At 51.3% G+C, this 25,569-nt stretch overlaps 1 protein-coding gene across 1 annotated transcript in view; it reads right to left on the bottom strand.

Annotated features, from left to right (window-relative positions):
- Nucleotides 1-25,569, bottom strand: part of ACTN1 (actinin alpha 1) — a 106,490-nt gene that overhangs the window by 14,992 nt on the left and 65,929 nt on the right. The window contains 8 exon segments of the mRNA XM_030931528.1: nt 1,862-1,927; nt 1,929-2,093; nt 3,463-3,555; nt 12,916-13,001; nt 15,099-15,180; nt 20,168-20,246; nt 20,810-20,897; nt 23,300-23,386. Coding sequence (XP_030787388.1) covers nt 1,862-1,927; nt 1,929-2,093; nt 3,463-3,555; nt 12,916-13,001; nt 15,099-15,180; nt 20,168-20,246; nt 20,810-20,897; nt 23,300-23,386 — 746 coding nt within the window.

The following is a 25,569-nucleotide window of genomic DNA, read 5'->3' as shown; positions in this document are numbered from 1 at the left end:
TTGGTCACCCAGCTATGGGACTTTGAGAATAGAGTCCTATGGGGAAACGGCCCCGGGCTCTCCCTGACTAGGACTGGTTTCCCACAGGACTCTATCCAATCACAGGAGCCACACATGTGCTAAGGCAAAGGGCCCCCCCAGGTAAACAGACCAACAATGAATGAGGCAAGCAGGCACTGGAGCTGCCCAGCCTCCTCACGGTCCTGGATCCATTCATGGACTCAGGCCTCTGGGCAGTAGCCTGGGGCCTGGGGCCTACAGAGACCCCGGCCTGGGTGAGCCGGCCAGAATTCTGGGAGGACAGATGCCGAGTGCACACCCACACGCCCCTTCAGACAGGGCCATGCCTCTAGTTTGTGCAAGGGTACCCAGCTGGGCAGTCGCTGGGGTTGCACCCTGCAAGCCACCCTCCCCATCACATGTCCCCAGGCCAAGCTACATCTGTCCCCCAGAAAGGGTACTCTGTCTAATTCTCATAGAGCATCCTTAGGCTAGCATTGGCTCTGGCCACCTAAAAGCTACTGATTCAGCCTTGGAGCCCCAAAATGACGGCAACTTTCCAAACTGCAGACACACTTGCAATGTATTCTCCCTCCACCACCCCCTGGGTTGCTCTCCCCACAATGCTGTCTGCCTTTCACCCTCCCCTTCTAGACCTGTCGTGTGCCTAGGACGCTCCTATTACTTTTCGCTTAAGGACAAAAAGCTCCGTCACGGCAAATTTCTTACATTTTCTTCTGGGTGTTCCTCTGGCTTAGACAATTTTTCCCTAAGTTGTGGGGACAGTGTCAAGGGGGATGAATAACAAAAATAACCTAAAAGAAGAGTATTTTATGACATGGAAAGCTGGTCAGAATATAATCTAAGATTGGAGTTTTTTGGTTTTTTTTAAAAGCAGCTTATTATATAAAACATGCTTTAGTTATCTGTCAGTGGACACTTGAGTACAAAAATGGGGAAAAATGTTTAATTTCAAATACATATGCTTTAGGATTCCCTCAAATATTTACATGAAAAAACCAAAAAGATTAAAATCATTTTTTTAAAGTTGATACTAGGTAGTAAGATCTTCAGTAATTTCTATGTTCTGTATTTTGCTTATTTGTATCTTTGAAATATACCACTCAAAAAAACCCACGAAACTATTATTTAAGTAATAATATTTTTTAACTACTTAAGATTCCATGGGGCCGGGTGCGGTGGCTCAAGCCTGTAATCCCAGCACTTTGGGAGGCCGAGACGGGCGGATCACGAGGTCAGGAGATTGAGACCATCCTGGCTAACACGGTGAAACCCCGTCTCTACTAAAAAATACAAAAAACTAGCCGGGCGAGGTGGCGGGCGCCTGTAGTCTCAGCTACTCGGGAGGCTGAGGCAGGAGAATGGCGTAAACCCGGGAGGAGGAGCTTGCAGTGAGCTGAGATCCGGCCACTGCACTCCAGCCTGGGCGACAGAGCGAGACTCCGTCTCAAAAAAAAAAAAAAAAAAAAAAGATTCCATGGAAGTAGATATCAACTTGACTGCGATTCAATTATGCCTTGTTTTGTTCAGGGTGTCAAAAAGCATTGTGTTCACAGGGATGATTTTTTGTGAGAGGGAGGTCTGGAGTAGATGCTTAGGGGTCTGGAAGGGCAAGCCTGACCCAGAATGGTCTGGGCAGAGGGGACTGCCCCACATGGCCGAGTTTGGGCTTGTGCCTGGGTGGTAACTGGAAGGGGAAGTGACTTCTGGAGCAGTGTATGTAGGCAGAAGCAAACACACCCATCCCCACCCCCATAAAGCTGACTTTGACCACGACTAGGAGCAGTTCAGAGGTGGAGGCAGTCCAGTTTAGGGGCCCAGGATCACCCCCAGTGCTCACCGAGACCATCCTGCCCTCGGAGGGCATGAAGGCGGGCCGGTTGCTGAGCCGCAGCTTGGTCTGCAGCTGTGTTGAAGTTGATCTCCAGCTGGCACTTCTCCTGCACCTTGGGCGGCTTGTGCAGGCGCCGGTAGTCCCGGAAGTCCTCCAGCTTCTGCTGCATGGCATGCATGGTGTTCTCGGGCACCCGGTTCTCCAGCCATGGGATGGTGCGGCGGATCCATTCCAACAGCTAGGGCGGGAAGGTGGTGGGGGCAGGAGGTGAGGACGCGGGGAGGGAGTGTGCTAGAGCCAGCCTCTCTCTCCTCCCAGTCCTTCCCGCAAGGGGAAGGGGTCTCTCCTGATAGCACACTCCTTCCCAATTACCAACATTCCCAGGCCATGAAGCCAGCTTCCAGGGTGTTCCCTTTGAGAACTACAGGCTTCGTGAAGCCTGGCTACTAGAGTACATTGACTCACAGTCACATCACTCAACCTCCCTGCTTTGCTCAGGGAAGACCCATAGACCTGGTGTGAAAATAGTGCAACTAAAAGGCAGGAAGGAAACCTGGGTTTTAGCACCAGGTTCTAACTGACTTGGTCTCAGTTTCCTCATCTTTACCATGGAGGGGGTTAATAGCTGTTTCCAGAAGTTCTTGCCATCTGACTTCCTAGGAATCTAGAATGTGGGTCTCTGACTTAAAAGGGAAGAGACTGGCTTCTGCGCAGAGAGCTGGCCTGGAGCATAAGCAGGCACAGCCTGGACTGTTTTCCTTGAGCCAAGGTGATGGTGGTGGAGAAGGTGGAGGGGTGCACATGACAATAGGAATACACTGAACACCTGCAGGGGGCCAGGCACATCACACACATGGACTCATCTGAATCATCACAGAAACACTACGAAGCTAAGGGCTGTGATCATCTGCATGTTACAGAGGAGGCAACCAAGGCCCTACCAGGTCCTGGAACTTGCCAAGGTGACCTGGCTGGAATGGCAGAAATTTAAACCCAGGTACTTGGGTTCCAGAACCTGGGTTCTTACTATGCTAGGCAGCAGATCCCCCAAGAGCCTGGGCTGAGCAGCTCAAAGGGCTGAATTCTTTCAAGAGGAGGAGGCTTAACCCAAATGTAGCCAATGGCAGAACAGGAAACCCAGCACTGCGTAATCCTGTCCCCTGAAAAGTAGGGGACAGCCGCTACAGTTTGGTAGCCGCTATGCTAGCCTGAGCCAGCACTAATTTACCAAAAGCCCTACCCTCACCCTCTTAGAACAAGATGCGCTCCTTTTCTCATTGAAGAAAAACTCACAGACTAAGAGTACACGAGGCTGGAAAGGGCTCTGACATCCCCTGGCTCAACTCTTACTTGACAAGTGAAAAAAACCAGACCCTGAGAGGCAAAGGGATATCCTAGGCTCATGATGACTCAGGGACTGGCCTCTGCCCCCACCTCACTACTTTCTGGGAGAGCCACAACAGAGCTCAGGCTGCCCTGGACTAGCTGTATTGGGATCAGAGACTATACCAGCCTGGGACTACGCTCCAAGGAAAGATTTGGAGGTACACGTTCTAGGGGACTGACTCTTGCTAGAGACAGGCCAGGTGAACCCAGGGGGTACCCACATCACTGGCCAGCTTCTCGTAGTCTTCCATAAGCTGCTCGTTCTCCTGGTTGACGGCCAACACCTTGCAGATGCGATTGGCTGCTGTCTCCGCCTGGCAACAAGACAGAGAGAGTCACGACCAGCCAGCCCCAGCAGCAGGGGCACCTGGTACACACCTGTGCTGACAAAGCCCCTCCCATTCCTGCAGCTCCCTGTGATCGGAAGGGAGTTAAGAAGGCTGTGAGGCCACATTCCTCCTCTCTCCTTACCATTCTCCTTGCCAGCCCATGGCCAGGTCCCATGGGTCAGGTGAGCCTGGACAGAGGTCTTGGTGGCTGAACTGGGCCCCTGGAGAACAGCCTGAGTTTAAGGCCCAACCTGCAGGTTGGGAAGAAACTAATCCAATGACTGATATAATCAAAATGCTCAGGTCAGGTGGAGAGGTGAGAAAATTCATACCCATCCTGGAATTCCAAGTGGAGGCACTGGAATTCCAAGGCTTAGGACCTCTGGCTGGATTTTCCAGGATCTTGGAGATGTGGGAATTCAAATCTGGGAGTCCTGGGATAAAGTGCTGACTGAGAAATCGTGGGACCTCTCGGGATCCCTGCAGAATCTCCCAAGGCTCTTGGCCCAAAGCCTGAAGCACTTTAGAGAAAACTGAGGGACCCCTCTACTGCACCCGAGTCCAGACTTCCAGATCAACCAAGTATGGACACAATGCCCAGCAAGCCCAGCGCAGGCCCCTCCGGGACAGCTAAGCACACATCATGCGCTGTGTGCCGGGCTAGCAAGGACCCAAGACAGGCCTCAACAGCAAAGGGAAAGGAAGGGAAAGGGACTGAATGGCAACCCAGGCAAAGACCAAGAAACCTAAATGGGTTTAAATTTTAAAACCACCTGTTTGAAGTAGACTCAGGAATGCTGGGTCCCTGCTGGTGTTAGGGGTACAGTAGCCCCCACAGCTGCAGCTGTGCCTTCTGCAGCTGTGGGGGCTACTGTACCCCTAATACCAGCAGGGACCCAGCATTCCTGAGTCCACTTCAAACAGGTGGTTTTAAAATCCAGCTGTGTTCTTGCATACATTCCAACCTTACGCCAAGGGAGAAGTGAACTCAAAGCCTTTTGGGGGCCAGAAGGTAGAAAGGAAGACAGCCTGGGGGTGGGAGAAGCTAGTATCTCCTGGGACCCTGGAGAAGGGTGTCCTGCAGATGAAAAATGATCCCTGGATTAACGGGTTGAAAGATAGGACCTCACAACTGGTTGATGAACACGACAAAACAGGTTTCAACTGTAGCAAGATGAACTGAGGCTGGTCGTAAGGAAGAGCTTCCTGAGAATGAACGTGCTTAGAATTGGAAGGAATGACTAAGATGGAAGACGGAAATGTTTTTTCCTTGAAGAACTTCTCGAATAAGACATCCACCCACCAAATCATGTGCTTTGTGGATGACTGTGCTGGGTGGGGTGTGTGGGGCAGGGGGTAAGGGGCAGAATGAGATCATCCTAAAGGCCCTGTCAGAAACACAGTCAAGGAGGTCAAGGGAGACACGCCCTGCAGAGCAAGGTGTCAGAGTGGGTTGGGAGAAGCAATAAGGAGAAGGTGGGAGTGGCCAGAGGGTGGTCTAAGAGTCCCCTGAGGTGGGGACTTTGAGTCCTGGGCCTCAAGAAACTGAGACAGGGAGTCACATCCTTAGGCCCTCACCCCCTGCCCCCAACTCAACCCTGTCCTGGAGATGCCATGGCTGCTTCTCACCCACAGCTCCTGACTGATGGCCATTTCTCTGGAGAACCAACAAGCACCCATGGGGAATCCCAAGAAGCAACGAGGAGGGAAATGCTTTTCCTGAAGCCTGCCGAGGAGACGTGGAGCCCCAGAAAGCAAGCGGGGCCACGGGAACCAGGCCAGCAGCCTCATGGGGCTGGCTGGAGAGCAACTTGCTGGAAGCCCCAGACTACTTCCCTTGAAGGCTGGGGCAGGGGGCTGTGGAGAGACCCGTGTGTCCTCCTCCAGGCTGATGTTTTTGTGAGGATGTGCCACCCCTGCAGACTATGCCAGAGATGTGCCACTCAAACAGCTGAAACTCCTTGGCAGCTACTCATCACTGGCATGAAGCAATTGTGGCTGTGATTTTCTTGGATAAAGCCACCTTCACTTTGTTACTCTCCTGATCCATCGGCTCAAGGGTCATAAACTCTGATGTGTGCCAATTTATCAAACTGATGGACTAAGGTCTGCATTCATGGGATTTTACATGTGTCCTGTGGGACCGCAAGAGCCTTGCCCATCCCTAAGAGCCTGCTGACTACTCCAGGGTCAGGGTCAGGGTCAGAAGGGCTCCCTTCTGGATGAAGTCTGGGGGAGATTCCGGGTGGGCCTCCTGGGGACTTTCCACAAAGATCCGACCGCGTTCCCAAGCCTGAGTCTCAGCCACCTGCTCCCAGGCTGGCCTCTCCAGAAGGAGACTGACTGAGAATACCATCCATTATAACCAGTGAATCAGCCTTCAGAAATAACACACAAGTACCACGGGAGACATGAGAACGCTTTCTGTATGGCAGGCCAGCCTGCAGACTCCAGCGGGGCTCCCTTGAGGGACAGCCCAGCTCCTACAGTACCTCTAGAAAGTAGGTTCCTGAAGTCCAGATTTGATTTTTCTAAAAAAAAAAAAAAAAAAAAAAAAACCATGGCAGAATCCTCAGAACCTCATCCTTTCCCTTTCTCTCGCAGCCTGACTCCCCCAACAGGCAGGCTGCACCCCAGAGAAGCCCACTGGGTGGTGAGTTGGACCTGCTTCCATAGTGGTCCTTTGATGAAAGCAGCTTCATCACCCACCAGCCTCAGTCTGAGAAGTCAGTTGAGGTCAGCTGGGAAGGCCAGGCTTAGTCAGGCCCATGGGACATGATCCCGGGAGCAGAAGAAAAGCCTGTTAGGGATGACAGGCCTTCCCCATCACCTCAAATTCCTGGTTTTCTAGCGTTTTCCTCTCATGGCTACAAGAACCCCATGAACTCTGAGGGATCTAGGAGAGAGGCACCCAGAACCACCAAGTACATAAAGAATCTCAAAGACGCTTTAGTCCAGAAGTTCAAAGGACAGATTTGTTCTAGGGGAGGAAAGATTCCTTCCCTGAGAACCTCAGGAACTGAAGCAGCCTCAGAAGCAACTTCAGAAGAGAACCCCAGGAGAGCCCTGGCTTCAGGCTATTCCTGAAGAGGAGATGGGCCTCTCTGGACCCCAGCAAGAAGAACCAGGCGCCCTGACATGAGATAATGTAACAGATGCAACAGATAATTGATGGGCTCAGAAAATATTCTCTGGAAATGAGCAAAATGTTGCTTCCAAGTGCCAAAGGAGAAGACTACTAGAAATCTGTGTTTCCTTTCCCTTAGTTGGTATTTTCATGGTCATTTTGGTTTGTTTTATTTTGTTTATTTTTTGAGACAAAGTCTTGCTCTGTCACCCAGGCTGGAGCGCGATGGCACAATCTCAGCTCACTGCAACCTCCGCCTCCAGGGTTCAAGCCATTCTCCTGCCTCAGCCTCCTGAGTAGCTGGGATTACAGGTGCGTGCCACCAGATCTGGTTAATTTCTGTATTTTCAGTAGAGATGGGGTTTCGCCGTGTTGGCCAAGCTGGTCTCAAATTCCTGACCTCAGGTGATCCACCAGCCTCAACTCCCAAAGTGCTGGGATTACAGGTGTGAGCCAATGCACCCAACCCGAATTTTCATGTTTTTTTTTTTTTTTTTTTTGGCCTACTTTAGGCTGCGCTATTATACAACTTAACATAAAATACATTTTGTTGTATATTCAAGAGTTATTTTTTAAAAGATATGAACTATTATTATCCCCGAGTACTTAGCTATCCCAAGCCAAACTGCTACCCTAATAGTCAGCATCTGATTGCCTGATACAGGCACAGTCTGGAGAGGATCTGTCTTCAAGGTGACATCAAAACACCCAAACATGGCCAGATGATGTGCTGTGGCTCCACCACCCACAACCCACAGATTCACATGAATGCTACGAGGATCTCATCTATGTCATCTTTAGCCAAAACGTTCCCAAATCTAGCTGGACCTGCTTTTTTCTTCTTCCCACACCTGTCCACTGCCCAGTCTTTCCCTCTGTCCTGAGTCAGCCAGCAAGCCCAGGGTTCCTGCTAACTGAGCTCCAGATCAGCAGGGATCTCAGACCAGGCATCCGAGCTTCCTTGTGGTGAGTGGGCCAGGGTGGGTGACCAGGCAGAGGGGAACTGGCCCCTTTCCTCAGGCAGCCCACACCTTGCCAGCTTCCTCTCCTGCCGCAGGCTCCACCTGCACACCCAAAGCTTCTTGCACAAGCTGTGGTCACCTCCCTCCACAACACTGTCTGCCCCTTCCCAAGGCCTTGCTAAGCCTTCCTCCTACAGACCCTCATGTTCAAGTTTCTGCTACTCAAGACAACCTTGGTGGCCGGCAGTCCTGTGACTGCACCTGCCCTGCTCAGATCTGGAGCAGAGCAAGGCACAGGTCAGACCGCAGCCACTGCCGGCTCTTTTTTTTAGGGTTTTCCCAGATGGCTCATGAATTTCTCTCAGACTGAGTCCATGCCTTCAAGTGTTCTTTCTCAGAAACAGCAGACCATGAACTCTAAAACACGAGCTACATCAACAAAATCTTAATGCTCTCCACCCATTCTAAGTCCCTGTAAGGGAAGAGGAGGGGAGAGGGAAGCAGAGAAAGAATTAGAACCAAAACCCACCTGTCAAACAGCAGTTGGTCCTCATCTAATGAGGGAAATCAGTACACAGACTTATACAGCATGGGCCTGTACAGGCACACAAGCCGTGCACCACACGTGCACACACACATTAGGCACTGTTGCCTTTTCATTCCACTGTACAAGTTTGGGTGACAGAAAGACAGTGGAGAGGATGGAGGGCACTGGGCACGGGTTTTGGAAGATTTTCCCCATTGGTGCCAGCCCGGAGACAGACAAGACAGGAGTGTGTGAGTCAGGAAGAGTCCTTCCTCTCCATCAGCCCCACCACACACGGTGAGGTGGGGTTCCCCTCCCCTGCCTGCTCAGATCGAAGCAGTCGCCTTAGACGTGGTGGGGGCAACTCTGGGTCAGACCCCTGACCAGGACATGAGAGGACAACCACCACCACCACCAACCCAGCTGTGACCTTGCCCTCAGGTGTGGATAAAAGCAGCGTGAAATGGTTGCAACAGGGATGAGTGAAAGGGAGGGGGGCATGGGGAGGTGGCATGAGATTTGGGAGCAAGAGCAAGCTGTTACCCACACACCACCCACACCACACACCCCTCACACACGCCACACCCACAGCACTCCCCTTCACTCTACACACACATACCACACACGCCACACCTCACACCACACACACACATCACACCCACACCACACCCACACCTCACACCCTACACCTCACACCCACAGCATACCACACCCCTCCACACCACACACCCTACACCTCACACCCACAGCACACCACATTCCTCCACACCACACACCCCTCACACACGCCACAGCCACAGCACTCCCCTTCACTCCACACACACCACACACACCACACCTCACACCACACACATGCCTCACACCCACAGCTCACCATACCCCTCCACACCACACACACCTCACACCCTACACCTCACACCCACAGCATACCACATTCCTCCACACCACACACACCTTACACCCTACACCTCACACCCACAGCACACCACACCCCTCCACACCACACACCCTACACCTCACACCCACAGCACACCACACCCCTCCACACCACACACCCTACACCTCACACCCACAGCACACCACACCCCTCCACACCACACACCCCTCACACACTCCACAGCCACAGAACTCCCCTTCACTCCACACACACCGCACCTCACACCACATACATACCTCACACCCACAGCTCACCATACCCCTCCACACCACACACACCTCACACCCTACACTTCACACCCACAGCATACCACATTCCTCCACACCACACACACCTTACACCCTACACCTCACACCCACAGCACACCACACCCCTCCATACCACACACCCTACACCTCACACCCACAGCACACCACATTCCTCCACACCACACACCCTACACCTCACACCCACAGCACACCACACCCCTCCACATCAAACACACACCTACACCACACACACACCTCACACCCTACCTCACACCCACAGCACACATCCCTCACACCTCCTACACACCACACACACCACAGTCCCCACACCCCATACACCTTCATACACACATACCTCACACACCACAGTACCCACACCCCATACACCCTCATACACACACACCTCACACACCACAATCCCCACACCCCATACATGCCTCATACACACACACCTCACACACCACAGTCCCCACACCCCATACACCCCTCATACACACACACCTCACACACTACACCCTTCCACACCACATTCCCCACACCCCCCAGACACACACCTTACACACACTCCACACCCCCCATACACACACCACACCCCCCATACACATACCACACACACATCCATACCATACACACACACCTCACACACACCCCATATCTCACCCACCACATCCCTCACACCACACATATTGCAAACCACACACTCCTCAGAACCCCGCATACCCATACACACCAAACACACCCACTTCATACCCCCTACACCCACACGCATCTCACACTCCCTTCCAAGTTTTGTCACCAGCCAGGACACAGTGAAGGCTTCAGAGACAGGGAAGGCCAGCATCGATGGGCATGAAGCCCGGGACAGACCCCTGAAGGAGAAGGGGAGAGACTGGAAGAGGGGGAAGGAGCTTTGGGAGGAGGGGAAACGACCATAGCAGAGAGCTTAGCCTGACCATGGACACGGGCAGGTGCACACCTGCAGCTATCGGACCAGGAGGCCAATCAAGGCAAGGGAGAGAAGCTGCTCACACCCTGGCCATGAGGGGCAAAGGGAGGGGGCACAGGAACAGCAGCAGGAGAGGTGAGAAGGACAAAGAGGAAGCAGAAGGAAGGCCAGAGGAGAGGCTGAGAGGGGCTGGGCAGGCTGGGGGGACACCTATGAGAAGGAGCCTCCAGACGGAGCTGCTCTCCTGTCTCTGGTCCACACCAGTGAGCCCTGGAAGGAAGTTCAGGAGGGTCTTGGACGCCCAACTAGGCAGGGAACAGGGCTGCTGCCAGCTCATATGGTGTCTCTGGATCATTTTTCACCTCTTCCCCAAGGGCACTTCTACTGGGAAAATGTCCTACTGATTTTGTTAGAAGACATTTTCACCGCCATCTGTAGGATCACTTTAGTAATCAACATTCAAATCTCCGTCATCCACTGCACACACATGGCACTCGTGGGTAGTCTGCAACCTGCACAACTGTCCATGGCAGCCTGGTTGAGAAGCATCAGGCAGGGCTCTGGTCTGGACTCCCTGGAGAAGGCAGGAAGACCTCTCCCTGCTCTGGCTGCTGGCTAAATTTGCGAGGATGGCCTTGCTCAAGCAGGAAGGAGGGAGAGAAAGAGGGAAGAGGTCCTGGATGTTTAAGGAAATAGCAAGCACTGCCAAGAGCTGTGCTGCCTGGGATAAGGGCTCTTGATGCGGGCTGCAGGGAAGAAGCTGAGACCACAAGCTTCTTTCTTGCTTGTAGTATCCGCTATGCCCATGGCATAGGGACAGAGACACAGGAGGTCATTCAGAGGCTGGGGTTCTCTGGCATCTTCAAGTGTCCTGGCCAAAGTTCAGAGTACTGTCCCCCTGCAAGAGAAGGAGGGGCTTCTCTAGTCCCTCCTTCCATCCCAGGGCCTGCTGCTGGAGTGTCCAGGGAGGACGGAAGAGATGGGCAAGAGGGGAGAGTGGAGGAGGCCGAGGGAGAGCTCACCTTCTGCGCACCCGAGAAGGCGTGGCCGTGACATGAAACATTAGGTCACACAGCCTTCCCATCCGGCCTTAGCGTGCCTACACATCTGCACAGAGAAGGAGAAGAGGTTGAGAGGAGAAAGTAGGCAGCGGTAGCAGCACAGAATAAACCCAAACAGCCATGGTGGACGGAAAGAGGACACAAGACAGACGGACAGACAGAAAAGGAAGGAATGAGCAGAAAGAGAAAAAATGAGACCGCAGGGGAGGGAGTGGGTGGGAGGTGAGCAGAGTCTGAGGCAGGGATGGCACAGGAGAGGTGGGAGAGGGCAGGGGCTCCCATCATGCATTTTTTTGTTTTGTGGTTGCTTTTTTGCTTTGTTTGTTTTGTTTTTTGAGACAGAGTCTCACTCTGTCACCCAGGCTGGAGTGCAGTGGCACAATGTTGGCTCACTGCAACCTCTGCCTCTCAGGTTCAAGCGATTCTCCGGCCTCAGCCTCCTGAAAAGCTGGGATTACAGGCGCACGCCACCACACCTGGCTAATTTTTGTATTTTTTAGTAGAGAAGGAGTTTCACCATGTTGGCCAGACTCGTCTCGAACTCCTGGCCTCAAGTGATCCACCCGCCTCGGCCTCCCAAAGTGCTGGGATTACAGGCGTGAGCCACCGCGCCCGGCCTCATCATGCATTTTCAGATGGTCGCTCAGATGCCATGTGGAGGGTGGGAGATCTGCATGAGACATGAAGGTTCTGTGGACATGGTGATGTTGTGCTTCCTCTAGGGTCCTGCCTACCAGGGAGGTCTGGGGCCGGGGGGGGGGGGGGTGTGCTGCCTAAGCCTGGTGATGAAAACCTTCAAATCTTCAATGTCCGCAGCATGAACGGTACCCCTGTGTGGTGTGGAACCTGCACAACTGAACTTTAACCTCAGGCCTCCCAGAGCAAAACTGGGCCAGGACACTTGAAGGGGCTCACAGCTGCCTACCCCCTCTCCATTCCTCCCAGAGGTTCTGCTTATGTCTGAGAACACAGAGTGCAGCATGGCCGCATGGGAGTCCCAGGCAGGATACAGGAGAAGGCACTAGAGCCCAAAGGGGCTGAGGACAGATCTGCTAAGTCATGCCCATGAGCAGGACAAAGGTGGGGCTTTATGATGCCTTTGCCAAGTGGGTAAGTGAAGACTGGAGTTGCCTCCCAGCATTGCCCTTCTAAGGGAACTCCAGCTGCTCTGTCGAGCCAGTGGCTTCAACAGACCTGGGCATGGAAGGGCTGCTCCTGTTTACCTTCCAGCCTTCCAGAACCTCCCGGGCTGCCTCATGCACACAGCCCTTCCTGCTTAAGCCAGTCATCTGGGTCCCAGAAAGTGGGGTGCTGCCCAATTTTCTTGTTAACAGTAGAAGATGAGAGAGAGAGGTGTGGGGTGGGAGAGGAGCCGGGTAAGAACAACACGCCACTTCAGAACCAGGGGCTGCCTCTGTCTGAGAGACCAGACCATCCAGATACCTGTCACCAGGAGAGGTGGAGGCGGGCAGGAGGACATAGTTTGGGGTCCAGCAGGAGGTGTGCTGGGCATGGAAGGAGCAGGGGGCCCCGGGTACCTTCTGGGCTCCAGAGAAGGCGTGGTAGAAGCTAGACACGTAAGTCATGATGGCTTTCTCATCCGGTCGGGCAGTTCCAACGATGTCTGTCAAGAAAAATCTGGAGTTAAAGCCAGCTGGTTCCAAGAACACCATACACCCCCAATGTGATGCAGAAAGAAGCACACAGCACCACCAAGTCTTCTTGCCAAAATGTGGAGCCCGAATCTAACCAGCCTCTGGCATCAACTTGCGCTTATGGGAATGTAAGTAGAGGAACACGTGAAATGAAGCCCCAAAGAGGCAGACAAACCCAGGATAAGGAACTTGCTACAGGACAGTGGCCCCATTTCTGTAACAAGTTCAATGGCAGGAATAAAAGGGGTCAAAGGGGGGAGAGAAGTCCTAGACATGGGAAAAGCTGTCAGAAACACAACCGAATGGCAGCATGGACCTTGTTCAGATTTTGATTAAAACAAACCAACCCTCAAAGAAATGTCATAGGTAATTATGGAAATTTCATTATGAACTGGGTATCAAATGGAATTATCAATTTGCTAAATGTGAAAACTTCATCGTTGCCTAAGAAAATAACTCTATTTTTAAGGTATGTATTCAGAAGCATGCAGTAGTAAAATGATGTGATATCTCAGAATTGCTTTAAGATACTCCAACCAAGAAATAAGAAAAAAACAAAGTGTGGCAAGACCTCAGTAGCCATTCTATCTGGATGATGGAAATAGGAAAGGTCATCATGCTATTCTTTCTGCTTTTGCCTGGGTTTTTATGTGTTTGAAAACTTTCCTCATGACATTTTTGAAATTTTAAAAGCTACTGGTGGCTTTGGGAGGCCAAGGCAGGCAGATCACTTGAGGCCAGAAGTTCGAGACCAGCCTGGCCAACTTGGTGAAACCCCCGTCTCTACTAAAAATATAAAAATTAGCCATTGGTGGGTGCCTGTAATCCCAGCTACTCGGGAGGCTGAGGCAGGAGAATCGCTTGAACCTGGGAGGTGGAGATTGCAGTGAGCTGAGATCACACCACAGCATTCCAGCCTGGGTGATACAGGGAGACCCCGTCTCAAAAAAAAAAAAAAAAAGTCACTGGTGGGGCAGAAGGGCAGGGAGCAGTCTGGACCCCACCGTGGTCTTTTCCTGTCCCCATAACCCTTTTCTAGCCCTTCAGCACCGAGCAGGTGGGACCAAGGAGAGCACACAGGGAAGTGGCCATGGTGCGTCAGGCTCCTCCCAAGGGGCAAGCACAGAGATGGGACAAGAAGACCCAGCCTGACCCCAGCCTGGAGCTGCCAGCCCGGGCTTCATGAACCCACAGGCCCCTATGCTCCCAGATGCCTCCCTTCCCCCTACAGCCCCTGCTCACCCCATCCAAGATGTTCTGCATGGGGAGAGGGGCAACGGCGGGGTCAGCGGCCAGGAAGAGCTGGGTTTCCAGCCCCAGGCCCAATCTTTGGTAAGGATGTTCTAGTGTCAAACCCTGAACCTGTCCCCATCCAGGTGTCCTGGTTAGCAGCATTTGGGACACCAAGGCCTTGGTGAGGAACATAAAAGTCAACACTCAACTTAGGCCCCCTCCTTCCTTCCCTACCCCACATGGAGCCACTTCCTCTGGCTGGGATCTGCCCAGCAAGGTCAGAACTGGACACTTCGACCACTGAGAAAGTCCAAGCCATAGTTCTCTAGCACCCTCCTCAGAAGATGCTAGAAGGAAGCCAGGGTTACAGATGAGAGCAAACACCATGCCCAGTCAGCTCCAGTCATAGCTGGGGCATAAGGAGATGCTAAGCTCAGCCGTCCAGAGACCACCCAAGGCTCAGAGGGTTAGGACAGTGCACCTCTCAGCAAGAGAAACTTCCCATCCCAAACTGTGTCGGACAACAAGGGCACACTTCCCCGCACCCCATCACCTGCTACCCTGACTCCAAGGCAAAGACGAGAACCATCCTCAGGCAATCGATGCAAGAACAGCCCCTAAGCCCTTTGCAGAATCAGCTAACACCTCTCCCTCCAAAGCTCAGGGAACGATGGCAGAATCCCCAGGAGGCTGTGATCCCCATGCTCCTCAAATGCAGTCCCAGAAGACCAGGCCCTGCTCCTGTCCAGCCCTGGACTGCTGGGGTCCACCCCTTCTTAGCCACTGAGTGACGGGGGGATGGGCAACAGACACAGAAGGAAAGCGACTTTCACCTTCGGCATCCAGCATCTTGGGGATATCCAGGTACTTCTCTGCCACGTCAAAAGCTGTATTCAGATTTGTGAGTGGATCATCCTAGAGGGAGAAAAGGAGGAAGGGATGATAAAGTGAGAGCCACAGCAAGTCACTGGCTACTCCCAACTGGGTGGCCACCCAAACTGGGGAGCAGAGCAACTTTCTCCCAGCCCCAGCTCGATCCTCAGGGGACAGTTCCAGATGTGGAAGGCTGGTCTCACCACTGGGGCTCACTGGTTGGAGGTTTAAAGCATTCTCTTTCCCCCTTCAAGCTTCAGATTGTCAGGGAAATGGGGCGAAGTAGTCTGCAGCCTGAGTTGGGAGTAGGAAGGAGTTCCTAAGAAATGTGTGCTAGGAGCAGGGCACTGGCCTATTCACCATCCATCCTGGCTTCTGGTTTCAGCTCTGCCTCCCACCAGTGGGACTCATGGGTAGATAACCTGACCTTAGCTTTTCCACCCATAACTCAAGAGTTGGAGTAGGGAGCTCTAAACTCTAGACTAGTCAAGATTCGGAGCAGGACCCCTCTGGTGCTCACATTCCATGAAATTTGGAGGCTCCTTTAAATAGCCACAGCTTTGGACTCTTCTGGCTTCTGCTACCTTCTCAAGAACACTTAGCAGGGATTGGCAAGGATGTTGAGAAGCTGTAATCCTTGCGCGATGAATGCAACATAAACGTAGGTGGAATGTCAAATGGTACAGCTGCTGTAAGAACAGGATGGTGGCTCCTCAAAAAATTAAACATGGGATTACATGGTCCCACAATTCCACTTGTGGGGAGATACTCAAAAGAATTGAAAGCAGGTTCTCAAAGAGACTTTTATACCTCCATTGTCCACAGCAGCATTATTCACAGTAACCAGGAGGTAGAAGCAACCCCAGTCCCCATAGATGGATGAACAGATAAGCAGAACGTGGGCACAAGCCCAACGGAATATTATTCAGCCTTAGCAAGGAGGGAAATTCTGACATACACTGCAACATGGATGAACTTTGAGAATGTTATGCTAAGTGAAATAAGCCAGACACAAAGGACACAGGCTGGGCGCACTGGCTCATGCCTGTAATCCCAGTACTTTGGGAGGCTGAGGCAGGTGGATCGTTTGAGGTCAGGAGGTCATGACTAGCCTGGCCAACATGATGACACCTGCAATTAAATACAAAACACCTGCTAAAAATAGAAAAATTAGCTGGGTGTGGTGGTGCATCCCGGCTACTAGGGAGGCTGAGGCAGAATTGCTTGAACCTGGGAGGCAGAGGTTGCAATGAGCCAAGATCACGCCACTGCACTCCAGCCTGGGCAACAGAGTAAAACCTCGCCTCAAAAAAAAAAAAAAAAAAAAAAGACAAACACCATATGGCTTCACTTTTATGAGGTTCCCAGACAGAAAGCAAAATGGTAGCAGCCAGAGGCTAGGGGCAGGAAAGGAAGGGGGTTACCGTTTAGTGGGTACAGACTCAGTTTTGCAAGAAAAGAGTTCTAGAGATGGATGGTAGGAACAGTTGTACAATAATGTGAGTATATGGAATACCCCTGAACAGTAAGTATATTTAAAAATGTTTAAAGTGGTAAATTTTGTTTCGTATATTTTACCACAAGCTGTTTTATAAGTTTTTAATGCAGGGGTAAAAAACCTTAGTGGAAGAGTTTCTGGCTGGGCCCTTCTCCATTCTTGGTTCCCCAGACTAACCTAGAGCAAGCTGGTTGTGTCGGCCCAGGACTCAGTTTCCCTGTTTGCTAAAGGGAGAAGTATAGGGTAAGAAAAAGATAAATACATCATCCAGGATGTTTTCAGGAGGAAATTGTTCTAAACAGAGAAGGTGGGGTCCTTCTGGGAAAGTCTCCAACAGCAGCCAGGAGGGTGAACACTGCCAAGTAGTCCAGGTCATTCCCATCCAGGGCCTTGAGCAGCAGCTGCCAGTGCTCAGGTCCAGGTACACACACACCCACCCCACGTGAGTCCCAGGGCCCCCAGGGCCCCATGCCCACCCATGGCTGCTGCAGGAAGGAAGAGCCTCCCAGTCGGAGCCCCTCAGCCCTCTCTCCCTATTCCTCAGCACCAGCTGGTCTTGCAACCTCCTTGTTCTCTGGAAGGGTGTTCCTGGTTCGCTGGGCCCAGGTGTGTGCTAGGATTTGGGCTGGATTTTACTGATGATGATACTGAATTAAAAAGAGTGGAAGCAGGCCGGGCTTGGTGGCTCACGCCTGTAATCCCAGCACTTTGGGAGGCCGAGGCGGGTGGATCACGATGTCAGGAGATCGACACCATCCTGGCTAACACAGTGAAACCCCGTCTCTACTAAAAAACAGAAAAAATTAGCCAGGCGTGGTGGTGGGCCCCTGTAGTCCCAGCTACTCGGGAGGCTGAGGCAGGACAACGGCATAAACCCGTGAGGCCGAGCTTGCAGTGAGCCGAGATTGCGCCACTGCACTCCAACCTGGGCGACAGAGCGAGACTCCATCTCCAAAAAAAAAAAAGAGTGGAAGCCAGGTGTGGTGGCTGTGACTGTAATCCCAGCTACTTGGGAGGCTGAGGCAGGAGGGTCACACTGAGACCAGAAGTTCAAGATCAGCCTGGGCAATACAGTGGGACTTCATCTCTACAAAAAAATTACAATTAAAAAACAGAAGGGGGCCAGGCGCGGTGGCTCACACCTGTAATCTCAACACTTTGGGAGCCCAAGGCAGGCAGATCACCTGAGGTCAGGAGTTCAAGACCAGCCGGCCAATATGGTGAAACCCCGTCTCTACTAAAAATACAAAAATTAGCTGGGCATGGTGGTGGGTGCCTGTAATCCTAGCTACTCGGGAGGCTGAGGCAGGAGAATCGCTGGAACCTGGGAGGCAGAGGTTGCAGTGAGCTGAGATTCCACCATTGCACTCTTGCCTGGGCAACACAGCAAGACTATGTCTCAAAAAAAAAAAAAAAAAAAAAGGCTGGGCATGGTGGCTCACACCTATAATCCCAGCACTTTGGGAGGCCAAGACGGGTGGATCACCTGAGGTCATGAGTTCGAGACCAGCCTAACCAACATGGCAAAACCCCATCTCTATTCAAAATACAAAATTAGCTGGGCATGGTGGTGCGCGCCTGTAATCCCAGCTACTCAGGAGGCTGAAGCAGGAGAATCACCTGAACCCGGGAGGCAGAGGTTGCAGTGAGTAGAGATCACGCCATTGTACTCCAGCCTGGGCGACAATAGTGAAACTCCGTCTCAAAAATAAATAAATAAATAAATAAATAAATAAATAAATAAATAAATAAATAAATAAAAACAGAAGGGGAGACAGAGACAGCAAAACAGGGAGAAATTGGCAGAGATAAATAAAAAGACAGAGAGGGATAGTGTGTGGGAGGGCGCTAACTGGGTATCAGAACGAACCCCTGGACTTTCACCTCCCAAATGGCTGATGCTTCCAAATTCTTCAGAGTAAGGGAGGGGGCTCCAGAGCCACGGTCAGCACAGACCCTTTTATGTGGGGATGTCCAACAGCTGTGGATGAACTGGCCACTGACACCCCAGCATACTCAAGCGGGGACAGAGATACGTGCACACCTGTCATCAAAGCCCATCAGCTGAATAGGAAGTGGTGATGATGCCTTCAAAAGAGAAAACTGCCACCTCTAGGATATACCCCCTTGGCCACGTTTGATTTGGCCACACAGCTTCCCAGCAGGACAGGAAGTTTCTCTCTTTTTTTTTTTTCCTTGCAAAGCAGCTGAGGAAGTAGGCCAAGGATCCTCTGCCCCCAGGAGGTTAGCTGGGGAAGGGCTGGCCCCTGCTGTGGCTCCTCTCCTTCAGCAGATGGGCCCTCCCAGTGGACAGAGGCCTCAGCCCCAAGCTTCAGGTGACGGGGCAGTGTGTGTGGGGCTGGCGGAGGCGCGGTGCAGTACAGGGAAGCAAGTAGGAATCTGCTCCTTCCCTCCCTCAAGATCCTTTTTGGCAGCTTGCTATCCACCCGCCCGCAGCAAAGGACCTGCCACCACCACGAGTTGCACAGCAGCTCCTGCCCCAGCAATACTAGACCTCTTCTGGCCACTGAGAAGCAAGACGCCCTTCCTGGAGGCCCAGGCAAGACAAGAGCTACACTGAACACTGTGTTCTCCAGCGTCAAGGTGAAGTAGAGACACACAAGTCCAGCCGCTCCTTGAAGCCTCCCTTGCCAAGAGATTTGAGCACAGATAGGCGACATTCCAACCCCAACTCCAGGTCACCAACTGGGGCCTTGGGAAGGGCCTTTCCCGGGATGGCCATGCCATTGCGGCCTCTTGGCACCAAGATGGACCAAGAGGGAACTTGGAGAGTATGGTCAGAGGGTCCAGGAGGGAACCTGGACAGTGTGTTTAGAGGGTCCAGGAGGGAACTTGCAGAGTATGGTCAGAGGGTCCAGGAGGAAACCTGGAGAGTGTGGTCAGAGGGTCCAGGACAGGTTTCTCCAAGGTCCAGGGCAGTGTCATCCAACCAGCTCAGACACTGAGAACCACCATGAGGCTAGAAACACAGCTCCCACTCCCACATCTGTCCCCACTCCACACATCTACTCAAGAAAAATCACTGCAGCTTCATGCTGAAGGCGGGAGTGAAACCAAAAGAAAATCCCCCAGCCAAACTTCAGCAATAAAGGAAACCAAATCCATGGATAGGATAAGCTGCCCAGGACTGCACAGGAAGTCAAGGACAAGGCGGGGATGAACTGTCTCTTAGAATATGTGTCTCCTCTTTACAAGTCCCGGAAAAACAGAAAGGAGAAACGTTATGTACCATTCCATCCCTGACAAAGCTGCTGCCACAGCTGTGATATTTTTCCTGGTGGGCTGTGTACGTGTGCAAGAACACACACACCACGCACAAGGCTAATGAAGTTGCCCTAACAGGGAAGGTGTTTTTCTCTTCACTTTCAGTTGGAGCTCTGTCTGGCTATTCTAAGAGGCCAACCCCGCTCAGGTTGGACCATGGACTGTCACAGAAAGGGTCCTAGTCCTGCTCTTTTCCTACCCCACCTGCCAGGGACCCAAAGTGGGAGGTCAGGTGGGCACACATACCTTCCGCAGCTTCCCGTAGTCAATCAGCTCAGGCCGGTGTCGGTGGATCAAGGCACAGAAACCGAGGCCATCCTTCCAACTGCCCGGGGAGAGAGAAGAAGGGGTAGGCTGGTAAATGAGGCTGAACAAACGGGAAGCCAAGCACTAACCAGGGCAAAGCAGGGGCCTCCTGGACTCCAGAGAGATGAACACAGAGCTTTCTGGAGCAGAAGTTAGAAGACAGGATGGGAAGGGACATTTGTTCCTGCCACAATCCCAGGCACTGGGGTCAAGACTTTGTGGCAGGGTTGGCAGGTTGAGATAAACCTGCCATATCCAGCCCTACCCCCAACCAAGGCCCACGGCCCTAGTCTGCTGTTCCAGAGCCCTGGGCTGGGACTTCCTGGACAATTTCCTTGGGGACGCCCCCAGTAGCAAAAGCATCAACCAAAGTTATATCAGGCAGCAGCCCTAAGACACTGCAGGGAGAGAGACGGGGGGATTCAGAGGGATGGTGGCACCCCCTTCCTAAGGAAAGCTACTTCTTCCACCAATAGTCTCCACTTTGTTCTAAAGCTGAGACTGACCCAGTCAAGGGGGGGTCTGGGAGCTCCCGGGGGAGGCAGCCTGGTTCTGCGAGGCCCCTCAGCCCCCAGCACTCACCTTATGTGGAAGTTCTGGATGTTGACGTTTTTGTAAGGGGCCGTCTTTCTCTGACACCACAGGAGCAGCCCTTCCTTGGCTGAAGTCTCTGTGGGGAAGGGGACGGGCAGCGAGGTCAGAGGGCTGACTCGGTGGAGGAAGGGATGCCAGCTGATGGAGGCCCCACTGTGACCCCTTGATGCCAACCCTCCTTCAGAGGGCTGAAGGAGGAGCCCTGGCCATCAAGTCTATTCCCTTGACAAAGTTTGAGAAGTTATTTGAGAAACAGAAAAAGCAAGCTGGGAAGCTTTTCAGAGCTAGTTGTGCTATACATATAAATTCTGAGACAACAGTTTTTCCAACTTCAAGAATTATCTCCCCCTACTCCTTTTATTCAAAGAAATGGTAGGCCGGGCGCGGTGGCTCAAGCCTGTAATCCCAGCACTTTGGGAGGCCGAGACAGGCGGATCACGAGGTCAGGAGATCAAGACCATCCTGGCTAACACGGTGAAACCCCGTCTCTACTAAAAAATACAAAAAACGAGTCGGGCGAGGTGGCGGGCGCCTGTAGTCCCAGCTACTCCGGAGGCTGAGGCCGGAGAATGGCGTAAACCCAGGGGGCGGAGCTTGCAGTGAGCTGAGATCCGGCCACTGCACTCCAGCCTGGGCGACAGAGGGAGACTCCGTCTCAAAAAAAAAAAAAAAAAAAAAAGAAATGGTAATGATACAAAATAAGTCAGCAACCTCTATCAGGTTGAGGAGGAAGGTTTGATCGATCTGAGAAATCTACACATCCAGGGGTCTCCAGACAGGGGATCCCACAGCCTGAGGGTGCACATAGCTGAGTGAGAAGAAAGCATTAGGACTCCTAGACAGATTTTGTTTTTAATCTAAAAAATAAAAAATAAATAAAAAATAAGGTCTCCCTATATTTACTTCAATACCGCTGCCCTCTGTGTGTGAAGGAACCACGTGTCTGTGAGGTTAGGCAGGCAACTGAGGGGGCTCATGGAGCTCCCAGCACAGAAGAAAGACTGTAAACCACACTACCCCCCAATATGCTTTGGCTGTGTCCCCACCCAAATCTCATCTTGAATTGTAGCTCCCATAATTCCCATGTGTTGTGGGAGGGACCCAGTGGGAGATCATTGAGTCGTGGGCGTGGTTCCTCCCATACTGTTCTCGTGGTCGTGAATAAGTCTCACGAGATCTGATGGTTTTCTAAGGGGAAACCTCTTTCACTTGGCTCTCATTCTCTGCCCGCTGCCATGTAAAAGGTCCCTTTGCTCTTCCTTGCCTTCCACCATGATTGTGAGGCCTCCCCAGCCATGTGGAACTGTGAGTTCATTACACCTCTTTTTCTTTATATACTACCCAGTCTCGGGTATGTCTTTACCAGCAGCATGAAAACTGACTAATATACTCCTGTGTTCATGCCTGTGAATTGAAGGTTAAGGTACTCAGTGGACTGGGTTCATGAGTGATCTCATTTATTTTCAATGCACAAAATGGACTTTAAAATGACATTCAAGGGTTCCTACAAAGACCATAACCACCTAAGCAAAAGCAGACAATTTAAAAATTGGCAAAGCTAGTGCTTCTACTTAGCTTAAGCTCTTTGTCAGCTAAATCACAAGAGTAACACAATGATGACTTCAGAGCTGACAGGAAGTCCACCCAAAAGAATCAAAATCATCAAGAAGGCTATTTGAGAAATAGATTTACATCCACTGTCATTAACAAGAACCACACCCCAGGTGACTACTATGACCCTCTTTCCAACCACTTCAACCCTAAATACCAAGTACCCATAAACCGAACTGGGACCCCTGCATTGCTGTATAAACCAACATCTCCATCACAAAGCAACTGAATTGAATCCACGTTGTTTTTATTAAGAAATTCCTTTGATTAAAAATGTTTATGTCTATGCCATTAAAACATTTTAAAATATTATCTCCATCTCATCTTGTAAAAGTTTGTTTCAGTATGTGTGTTTTATCATATGCACAGCAATACACAAATATTATGCAAGATAAATACATGCATAGCAGACATAAAGCTCAAAAACTGCCCGAGTATGGAACCAAATGTAGAGATCACTTCTCCAGACCACGACAGCCCTTGTAGATCTGTGAAGTGGCCACTAGAGGGTGCTAGGGGAGCAGAGTAGAGGACGGGGTTAGCGACCCTCCTGGCACTTTCCCCACCCTTTCAGATGAAAGGCCCAAGAGCCAGGTGGGTTTTCCAATATACTTCCCCATGGCAGCCTTGGGCTTTCCCAAAGTGGGGAGTTTCCCTGGGGCCAACACGCCTATGAGAATCAGAATGGCAAATAGTTCTTTTTTCTACATTGACTGGAAGAGAGGGCTGATGCCCAATAAATGAGCAAAAAGCCTAGGACACGGCCCCTGATGAACGTCCATTGCCCTGGGTGCGGGAGTTCTCCAGGCTAAGCCCAGGGAGGGAGATGGGGTGGTGATGGCAGGATGGAACAAAGCGGAAACCCACCTTCCACGGAGATGTCCTGGATGGCAAAGCGCAGGATGATGGTCCAGATCATGCCCAGGGTCATCTTCACATTCCCATCCACGATTTCTACAGAAACAGCAGCACCACGCATCAGAAAGGGCCTCGGCGGGGACAGAATTAACACTCCCTCAGCACCCACAGCACTCCATGCCCCACACTAGGAATCAGACTCCAGAGCTCTACTTCTAGAGGGAAACCGGATTTTTGCTTGTTTGTTTTTGAGACAGGGTTTTCACTCTGTCACCCAAGCTAGACTGCAGTGGTGCAATCATGGCTCACTGCAGCCTCCAAATCCTGGGCTCAAGCAATCCTCCCATCTCAGCTTCTTGGGTAGCTGGGACTACAGATAGGCCATCACACTCAGCTAATTTTTTCATTTTTTGTAGAGACAGGGTCTTACAATATTGCTCAGGCTGGTCTCAAACTCCTGGGTTCAAATGATCCTCCCACCTTAGCCTTCCAAAGTGCTGGAATTACAGGCATGAGCTACCATGTCTGGCCTGGATGTTTCTTAAAGTTAATGCATAAACTGTGACAGGTGCTGGAAGAGAAGTCTATTTAGGGCACCAAAAAAAAAGTGTAATCAATCCTAATTGGAGACAGTGGGTACATCAGGGAAGGCCACACAGAAGGGGGCATTTGAAATCCTGATCTGTGTTCCCAGTTGATGAGGAAGAGGAGAGGATTTCTAAACAATCACAAATGTTCTGGCAATTCTGTGAGCTGGGGCTGTCTGGGCAATCACAGCTCTCAAAATAGCCACCCACATGTGGAAAAACCAGTGGAATCAAGAGAAAGTCACAAACTTAAAGTTTTGTAAATTGCCATTTTGAACCATCCACTGACTCAACCTCACAATGCCATTAGTTTGGGTATTAAAACAGATTTAAAAAAAAAAATCAGCCGGGCGCGGTGGCTCAAGCCTGTAATCCCAGCACTTTGGGAGGCCGAGACGGGCGGATCACGAGGTCAGGAGATCGAGACCATCCTGGCTAACACGGTGAAACCCTGTCTCTACTAAAAAATACAAAAAAAAAACTAGCCGGGCGAGGTGGCAGGCGCCTGTAGTCCCAGCTACTGGGAGGCTGAGGCAGGAGAATGGCATAAACCCGGGAGGCGGAGCTTGCAGTGAGCTGAGAACTGGCCACTGCACTCCAGCCCGGGCGACAGAGCGAGACTCCGTCTCAAAAAATAAAAATAAAAAAAATAAAAATAAAAATAAAAAATAAATAAATAAATAAATAAATCAAACAACAGCTTCAAGATCACAGCTAACAGATAACCCACTATATTTAGTGTAAGCAGCACCTTTTAGAGTTTTAGAATCTAGAAGTTCTATGAAGTAGATTTTCTCTTTTTTTCTGCACCAGGCCTAATGGCAGGGAACACAACATAAATAAGCCCTATTTTAAGGAGCCCAATACATGGAGCAATTTATGGTCTTGTGGTTGAACAAGTGATACTCAAATGTACATTCCACACCCCCTCATCACCTGCTTCCAGATCAGGAGATAGTAATCTGGCCCATGGTAAAATACGCTCAGTCAAGAGTAAGGCACCCAAAGAATATCTTATTTTTTCCTACCTACAACATTAATTTTAGGGGAGACCCAACAGAACCATGAGAAGGATCAATTTCCAGGGAGTCCTGACCCTACTAGGATTTGCATCCCACAAACCCCTGAAACAAGAGTGGATTTCCATTAAGGACAGTATACTGACATCTTAGCCCCTTTCCCGAAAGTGAGGGCAAAACCGTATGCTGCTGCATGACCAGCAGGGTGTAGTCCATGGAGCAGTGCTTGGCCACAGCCACCTCCCAGGGGAGCAGGTAACCCACTGAGTCTGCATGGGATGCTGAGCAAAGGAAGAAGTGTCCACTTTGGACATGGAATAGGATGTAACCCTTCTTGCAAACAGGGAAGTAAAAATGCCCCTCCCATAGCCCCAGCCACCAGCGGAGCACAGTCCCACATCCAAGCACTTGGGTTGGGGAGAAACAGAGAGCTGTAGCAGCATGCAACCCCTTTTGCTACTAAGCAACACAGCCAGCCAGCATTCTGCAGTCCACATCGTGGGGAGGCAGAACTACTCGTTAAGAATCAGCTCATAGTCCCGGCAGTGGCTCAAGTCTGTACTCCCAACACTTTGGGAGGCCAAGACAGATGGATTGCTTGAACCCAGGTGTTCAAGACCAGCCTGGGCAACATGACAAAACCCCATCTCTACAAAAATACAAAAATTAAATA

The sequence above is a fragment of the Rhinopithecus roxellana genome, chromosome 5, assembly GCF_007565055.1.
Source record: "Rhinopithecus roxellana isolate Shanxi Qingling chromosome 5, ASM756505v1, whole genome shotgun sequence".
NCBI classification, from domain to species: Eukaryota; Metazoa; Chordata; class Mammalia; order Primates; family Cercopithecidae; genus Rhinopithecus; species Rhinopithecus roxellana.
Note: the sequence above shows the minus strand (reverse complement) of the source record. Positions and strands in the feature narration are given on the sequence as shown.